Below are 8,142 nucleotides of genomic sequence, written 5' to 3'. Positions count from 1 at the left end.
GTGCACACAGGCTTATTGCTTCAAATACTGGAGGTAGCACACAACCATTAGGGCTAGCAGCCATGGATAGCCTTCTCCTCCAGGAATTTATCCAACCCCCTTTTAAAGCCATCCAGATTGGTGGCCATCACTACATCTTGTAATGAGTTCCATAATTTAACTATTGGTTCATACATCAGGTGTACGAACCAAAAGAAGGAAGAGGCAGGAGTGGAAGGCAGAAGCACAGGAGGGAGGGACACGGCCCGGCGGCCCAAGGTTCTTTCTTCCAGGTCAGAACAAAGTGGCAGGCTATGAAGCAGGCATTGATACCCAGTTGGGACCAGGTGACACCTGCCCCTTTGGTTGGTGGATGGGGATGGCAAGTGGGTGTGCCCGCTCAACCCCTTCCCGGAAGGCACACAGTAATGCATTGGACCCACCTGGCCAACACTGCAGGGTTGGTGTATCACTCAATCTAGCCCAGGCCGTGCAATATTCCGAGTGAGCTACACTGCAGGGCTGCTGTAAGCCATCATGCTTTGCCAACCAGCCGTGGGGAAAAGGGTGGTACAGGGAATCAGAATAGCAGAGTTGGAAGGGGCCTACAAGGCCATCGAGTCCAACCCCCTGCTCATGTTTAGAACTGGGCATGTTTAGCCTGGAGAAGAGGAGATGGAGGGGAGACATGATAGCCCTCATCAAATACTTAAAAGGTTGTCACACAGAGGAGGGCCAGGATCTCTTCTCGATCCTCCCAGAGTGCAGGACACGGAATAACGGGGTCAAGTTAAAGGAAGCCAGATTCCGGCTGGACATCAGGAAAAACTTCCTGACTGTTAGAGCAGTATGACATTTGAACCAGTTACCTAGGGAGGTTGTGGGCTCTCCCACACTAGAGGCATTCAAGAGGCAGCTGGACAACCATCTGTCGGGGATGCCTTAGGGTGAATTCCTGCACTGAGCAGGGGGTTGGACTCGATGGCCTTGTGGGCCCCTTCCAACTCTGCTATTCTGTGATTCTATGATCGCTCTATGGCGATCGCTGAACAAGTGACCCTCTAGAGGCGGAGCGTGGCGGCGGCGCTCTAGGCCGCGGAGTCTCGATCGTGGAGCGACAACACTTGGCAGCCCAGAGCGGCCCTCCGTAGCTCCGCCTCCATGGAGCGCCTCGCCTTTCCCTTCCGGCAGCAGCCCCGCCTCTTCCGCTGCGCGGCGCCGGGCAGAGCGGCGCCTGTCCCCTCCCGTCCAAGATGGCGGCGGCGACGGCGGTGTTGGCGGCGCGGAGCCTGGCGCGTTCCCGGGGAGGCCTCCTGCTCCCGGCCCTGCCCGGCGGGCCCCGCCCCAGGGTAAGAGGCACCGCCAGGCCGGCCCTGCGGGAGGGAGGCCGCCGGCCCGTCCGCCACACGGCCCGGCGGCCCAAGGTCACCGCGCCCCCGGGGTCACCTCAGCCCTCCCGCCGCGCTCGGCTGGGGCTGTGCAGCGCCCGGAAAGGCCCCGGCCAGGCCCCGCCGCGGCGGCGCAGAGGCCCAGCGCCCCGGGGGCTTCGGCCACCTTCCCCCAGGAGGCCTTGGTAGAAGCCGGGGGGCGGAGTGGGGTGGGGGGGAGAAAGAGGCGCTCGGGGTTGGCCGGGCACCCACACGCCCACCGCCCCGCCCCGCCCTCTTCTCCTGTACGGCCCTGTGGCGGTGAGTTCCACAGGTAACGGTGGGGCACCCCCTCAGTGGCAAAGCCCCCCCCCCCACGGTCCAAGCCCCCAGCAGCACCTTCAGTACTGCCCGCCTTATCTCCAAGTATCGCAGGCAGTTCTGACCCCCGGGGCAGCTGCCTGCATGTCAGAGGGAGACGTGGCATCCGGAAGCGTGAGCCTTCGGTGTGTAATGTTGTTGTTGTTGTTGTTATTATTATTATTATTTATTTATATATATAGCACCATCAATGTACATGGTGCTGTACAGGGTAAAAAGTATTTCTTGACATGTTGATGCCTTGGACTGCTAGGGGGGTTGTGTGGTCTCTGGGCCCCAGTCTGCCAGTGGGTCTTTTAGACAACATGCTAAGTCACGGTTAGCCTTCATAGAATCATAGAATAGCAGAATTGGAAAGGGCCTACAAGGCCATCGAGTCCAACCCCCTGCTCAAGGCAGGAATCCACCCTAAAGCATCCCTGACAGGTGGTTGTCCAGCTGCTTCTTGAAGGCCTCTAGTGTGGGAGAGCCCACAACCTCCCTGGGTAACTGATTCCATTGTCGTACTGCTCTAACAGTCAGGAAGTTTTTCCTGATGTCCAGCTGGAATCTGGCTTCCTTTAACTTGAGCCTATTATTCTGTGTCCTGCACTCTGGGAGGATCGAATGCCAGCAAATGCTATACGATTTCTATTGGCCGGTATAGAAATGTAATAAATAAATAAATGTTGTCTAAAAAGGCAGACTGGGGCCCAGAGACCACACAGCCCCCCAAGCAGTCCAAGGTGTCAAATGTTACACACCAAAAGCTCACGCTTCCCGATGCTGCGTCTCCCTCTGACATGCAGGCAGCTGATCCGGGGTCAGTAGAATCATAGTTGGAAGGGGCCTACAAGGCCATCGAGTCCAACCCCCAGCTCAGTGCAGGAATCCACCCTCAGAAAGCTGGACAGCCATCTGTCAGGGATGCTTTAGGGTTAGGGTTAGGGGGAATAAATGCAGCTCCTCAGACCCACGTGGGGTCTTGATTGTGGCTGCGGCTGCCTGTCCTATGCGTGGCAGTGGGAAGTCACCTTAGTCTGGTGCTGGCAGAAGGCAGCTCCTCTTCATTCATCCTCGCTCTGTGTGTGTGTGTGTGTATGTGTGTGTGAGGAAGTGAGCAAATGTGGTGACAGAACCACCCTTCCTAAACCCAGAGCTTTCCATTTGTTCGAGTAAAGACGCGTGTTCAAAGAGAGGACTGCGTCTCCTTTCCATTTGTGTTCCCAAAGCCACCTGCTTGTCACCCGAGGACTCCGTGCTCGGGGGTGCTTAAGGCAGCCTTTTTCCCCATCTCGGATCACGCCTATATTGTGCCGCACCCTTCTTCCAAGGAGGAGGAGCTTAGAACAGCTTTATAACCTCACTTCAACCCAGTAACGTGCGTTAAGCTCTGAGAAAGGGGCTTGCTGGAGGAAGCCTGCACCGTGAGCTTTGCAGGTGAGCAGGGATTTGAGCCAGCCTGTCCGCTGTCTGTGCCCAGCATTCTAGCCTTAGCGCCGTATTGGCTCAGGTAGCTGCTGCTTGCCAGGGTAAGGATAGTTTGGAAGAGCTGCCTGCAGCAGCAGCAGCCACCCTGGGAGAAGTAGCAGCATGACAAGACTGTGCCTCTAGAGATGGCCCTGGAGAAGCCTCTCCTTCTGCCTCCTCTCCAGCCTGTGCAGCGGCCTTGTCAGATGTCCCCTCCAGGAGGCATTGGGGGCTGCAGGCGCTTGTCTTGTCTGGAGATCAGAGGAGCCGGTGGTGTCCTTCCTCCCAGCCCAAAGCCGTTCTTAGGCACCTCAAACGTGTTAGTTTTGCAAGTTGTACTGAGGAATGGCTGAGGCATAAGAATGGCACCGTTCTTTCCCCCATGGAGTTTAGCCGTGGGAAGTGCGGTCCAGGGAGAAGAGGTGCTGGGTTCCCTCCTTTGCATATTCTCTCTCTCTCTCTCTGCTGTACTCTGCGCTTTCTTCTGAGGTTGCTCTGGAAGGAGGAAGGGTAGGTTTCCGTTTCAAGTTCAAGTTATCCAGATTCTAGCTGGACATCAGGAAAAACCTCCTGACTGTTAGAGCAGTACGACAATGGAATCAGTTACCGAGGGAGATTGTGGGCTCTCCCACACTAGAGGCCTTCAACAGGCAGCTGGACAACCCTCTGTCAGGGATGCTTTAGGGTGGATTCCTGCCTTGAGCAGGGGGTTGGACTCGATGGCCTTGTAGGCCCCTTCCAACTCTGCTGTTCTATGATTCTATGAAATCAGCAGTGGTACAGGGAGCTGGACCTGCACCCAGAACTCTGTTGTGATTCGGCTTTCATGGAGGAAACAGGAGAAGGGTGAGAATAGGTGGCTTAAGGGTCTCCCTCAGGACCTCGGTGGGTTCTGAGCCTTTGTGGTCACAGCTGGGATGTCTGTGAAGTCCGGGGGGACCCATGCAATTGCTCGAAAACAGTCTATATAGGTAAGCAGAGAAACGGCTCCTGAGTTGTGGCCTAGTCTTGCACGAAGGACCTGTAGCTTCTGGCTGTCAAACCTAGATGGACACACTGAGATCTGTCTTGCTGGGTGGTTCTTGACCGGTCTCTTCTGAGCCGTTCCATGGCTGTTTGGCTCCCTCGGCCTTGGCATCGCTGCAGTTGGGATGAAGGGGGTGTTTTCTCTAGGAACGGTCATGCCGTTCCCATCACCACAGAGAGCATTGGTCTCCCCAAGCCTAAGGCCTTCCAGGTTGAGCAGGGGTGGGGGCTGGACTTGATGGCCTTATGGCCCCTTCCAATGCTACTATTCTATGATTCTATGTATTGGACCATGGCTCCCATCATCTTAGGGATGATGGGGGTTGTAGTCCAACACATCTGGAGGGGATCATGTTTGGGGAGGCTGTTTTATTTACTTTATTTATTATTGCATTTATATCCCGCCTTTTTTCCTCCAAGGGGAACCCAAGGTGGCATACATAATCCTCCTGTGAGGTAGGCTGGGCTGAGAGTCTGTGACCGGCCCAAAGTCACCCAGTGGGTTTCCATGGCCTAGTGGGGACTAGAACCCGGATCTCCCGACTTCCAGGCTGACATTCTAACCACTACACCACACCACTAGACAGATGCTGCTTTTGAGGAGACACCAAGGCTATCAATGGCTACTAGCCCTGATGGTTATGTGCTATCTCTGGTATTCAAGGTAGTCAGCCTGTTGGTCCCTGGCCAATGACTGGTGGGCCCCTGTGTGAACAGAGTGCTGGACTAGATGGACCCTGGGTCTGATCCAGCCTCAGGGCTCTTCTGATGTTCTTGCCATGCCTGTGGCTTGGCTCTAGATTCTGTCAGGTGTGTGCTGGCTCCAGTGACTGAGGCTGCCCCTCACACGACCAACCGCTCTCCACAAGGGAGACATCCTTGGCTTGCTGTTCTGAAGCTGAAATCTAGGGAGATGTTCAGGTTCATTACTTGACTGAAAGGGTCAGGGAGCTGGAGAGCTGTTGCTGCCAGTCAGAGTTGACAGGCTGTGCTGTAGGGGCCAAGCGGGTCCTGGGTGCCTTCCTGCGATGGACGGAGCCCTGGCATGCCTTGGGAATCCAGAGGGCTGGGTGGGTGGGGGGTTGCTGTAGCTTCAGCCCTCAGAGGCTAGCGCTTGCCTCCCCTGTGGGCCACCAGTCAACCCTGCCCAGCTGTCGCTCCTGCCCTGCCGGGCGTTCATTCTGTTGTCCTTGCCCCAGGCCAACCTGGCGTCCCTGGCGGGCCTCTCCCGTGGCAAGAAGGTGGCCCTGACCACGCTGGGTGTGCTGACGGCAGGCGGGGCTGGCCTGGCCTGGGCCCTTCACACCGCTGTGAACGCCGGCGAGCTAGAGCTGCATCCGCCCACCTTCCCCTGGAGCCACAGTGGCGTGCTGGCTTCCCTGGATCACAGCAGGTGCGTGAGGGGCTCTGGGGGCGGGAGCCAGAGCAGGGGAGGGGCGGCTCGGGGGGGCCTCATTCCGGAAAGGGCAGCATCCCACTGTGCCTTTTCCAAGCCTTGGGGAGCCCTTGCAGGAAAGGGCTGGTCTGCAGCGGAGGTGGGGCGGGGAGAGCCTTCCTCCGCATGCTGGTCTTGCGGGTGCCTGGAGCTGAGCAGGGTGACGGTGCGGCTCGTCCTCTTTCCTAGTCTGCCCCCCACCCTCTGTATGCCATCGTGCCTTCTCCCCAGTTGGAGAGGCAGGCCAGGCAGAAGTGACACGCCTCGTCCAGTTCCCTCCCAGAAGCAAGCAGTTGTTTGCGCTGACTGTGAAGACCCTGGCCTGTGCCCCAGGCCCCTTTGAAATGTTTGAACCACATCCCTGTGGTGCGGGTCTCTCCCCCTCATCCCCAAAACTGGTACCAAGTGTTGCTTTCTCCCTCCTTAAGTCCAGGTGGTCACTGTCAGTCTGTCTTTGTACCTCACCCCCCCCCCCATTCCAACCATTTCCTTTCGGCATGGGGTTCAGGCCCAGGCCTTCTTGGATCCCCTGTTGTCCTTACTGGGACAGCCGTCCCGAGGGGCTCCCTGGCATGGCTCTGTTGTCTCTCTCTCTCTCAGCTGCTGCTTCTCATCGTTCAACTCGCTGGGCTTTTCTTCCCGGGTGCCATCGCTTGTTGGGTTGCATGCCTTTGCTGGCGTAGGTGCCTAGTGAGTTATACCCTAAGAGGTGCGTTGTAAATATATTCATTACCTGTATCTGCAGCATCCGGCGGGGCTACGAGGTGTACAGGCAGGTGTGTTCAGCTTGCCACAGCATGGATTACCTGGCCTTCCGCAATCTCGTCGGGGTCACCCACACGGAAGAGGAAGCCAAGGCCCTGGCCAAGGAGGTAGGCACAGTCTCCAGCGGGAAGGCCGGGGTGGGGGGTGGGGGGTGGGGGCACAGCCCGGCCCTGTCCCTGGGAGAGCCGAGGGCTGCGTGACAGCAGGGGGAGGCTGGAACTCTCACAGGTGTGGCGAATCCCACCTTAGGTGGAGGTGCAGGACGGGCCCAACGAGGACGGGGAGATGTTCATGCGTCCCGCCAAGCTCTCGGACTACTTCCCCAAGCCCTACCCCAACCCAGAAGCAGCGCGGGCAGCAAACAACGGGGCGTTGCCTCCAGACCTCAGCTACATTGTCAAAGCCAGGTAATGCTGCCCCCGGGGGCGGGGGGGATGTGCAGCGTGGCCTGGCATGGGGGCGAAGGGGCGGGGGGCTTCTGCCCCTCTGCCAGCCAAGGGGAAAGCAGGGGGCGTTCTTTCAAGGGGCCTGGTGGGCGCGACTGGCAGGCCTGGGCGGGGGCCCTCTCCTGGCCTGACGCCCTCCTTGCCCCCCTTCTGTTCCAGGCACGGCGGGGAGGACTACGTCTTTTCCCTGCTCACTGGCTACTGCGATCCACCCACCGGGGTGACCCTACGAGAAGGGCTGCACTACAACCCCTACTTCCTGGGAGAGGCGATTGGCATGGCACCCCCCATCTACAACGAGATCATAGAGTATGAGGATGGTAAGAGAGCCGCCGGCCTGGGGCTCTGCAGGGCTGTCCCGCCCCGTCCCCTTAACCAGAGACCCACGGCACTCTGCCCTCTCCGCAGGCACCCCCGCCACCATGTCCCAGCTCGCCAAGGACGTCTGTACCTTCTTGCGATGGGCAGCAGAGCCGGAACACGATCAGCGCAAGCAGACGGCTCTGAAGGTCGGTGCCCCTCCCCAGAAAGCGGCAGGGAGCCCTCCCCCAGCGCCGCCCCGAAGCAGTGTCAAGAGAGCGCCGTGGAGAGGCTTCACTCTCTTCTCTCCGACCCCCCTCCCCTGGTGTCTCCATCAGATGTCTGCTGTCCTGGGACTGGCTGGGCGGGGAGCCAGTGGGCCCTTTCCCCAGCCACCAGGCCAGATGCCTTGCTGGGCTCTTGTCACAGGCCGCCTCCTCCTCTCCCTTTCTCTAGATGCTGGTGACGGTGGCCATATTGACACCCCTCTTCTTCTACTTGAAACGGCACAAGTGGTCAGTGCTCAAGAGCAGGAAAATCGCCTACCGGCCTCCCAAGTGACCCACGTGAGTGGTGCGGACCTCTCTCTGATGCCAGAGCGGCATCCGGGGCGCCTCTTCCTCTGCCCCAGGAATGTATGTACAGACCGGCAGGTGGACGGGCGCTCCTCACCAGTGCATTTGATGTTATTTAAGAAGTCTCCATCCGTTCAGTCACCCGCAAAGCCTTGGGAAGAGGACCCGGGGATGCAGGGGTGGCGAGCACCCAATAAAACGCGTTTCTTCAACCAGAACAAAGTCACTGTGATTTGTGTTGACAGCTGGAGTGGGGTGTGGGTGTGCGCGCGCGTGACGTGGACTGCCTTGATTTCAGTGTGCCGCTGCGCTCGCCCACCCCAGTGTCCCTGGAAAGAACCTCTTGCACAGTCTCAGCGCTTCTTCCTTTTTATTTGAAGGCTCCTCCGCCCGCCCACCCAGCCCTGGCCTGGCCAGCA

General features: G+C 58.5%; 1 protein-coding gene across 1 annotated transcript; it reads left to right on the top strand.

Moving 5' to 3' along the window:
* Positions 1–1,193: 1,193 nt before the first annotated feature.
* LOC134401911 (cytochrome c1, heme protein, mitochondrial) lies at positions 1,194–7,945 on the top strand. Its single transcript, XM_063131258.1, has 7 exons — positions 1,194–1,328; positions 5,402–5,595; positions 6,383–6,509; positions 6,652–6,809; positions 7,008–7,168; positions 7,257–7,357; positions 7,605–7,945. The coding sequence occupies exons 1-7, from the start codon at positions 1,233–1,235 to the stop codon at positions 7,707–7,709; spliced, it is 942 nt and encodes a 313-aa protein (XP_062987328.1). The 5' UTR covers positions 1,194–1,232; the 3' UTR covers positions 7,710–7,945.
* Positions 7,946–8,142: the final 197 nt, after the last annotated feature.

This window comes from Elgaria multicarinata, chromosome 7, assembly GCF_023053635.1.
Source record: "Elgaria multicarinata webbii isolate HBS135686 ecotype San Diego chromosome 7, rElgMul1.1.pri, whole genome shotgun sequence".
NCBI classification, from domain to species: Eukaryota; Metazoa; Chordata; class Lepidosauria; order Squamata; family Anguidae; genus Elgaria; species Elgaria multicarinata.
This window is presented reverse-complemented; position numbering and strand designations above follow the sequence as displayed.

What these genes read in the sequence shown, in the direction of transcription:
- LOC134401911 (XM_063131258.1), top strand. Translation starts at nt 1,233, where the DNA reads ATGGCGGCGGCGACGGCGGTGTTGGCGGCGCGGAGCCTGGCGCGTTCC. An exon ending in GCTTCCCTGGATCACAGCAG is followed by an intron (nt 5,596 to 6,382) that starts GTGCGTGAGGGG and finishes CTGTATCTGCAG; the next exon opens with CATCCGGCGGGGCTACGAGG. An exon ending in AGCTACATTGTCAAAGCCAG is followed by an intron (nt 6,810 to 7,007) that starts GTAATGCTGCCC and finishes CTTCTGTTCCAG; the next exon opens with GCACGGCGGGGAGGACTACG.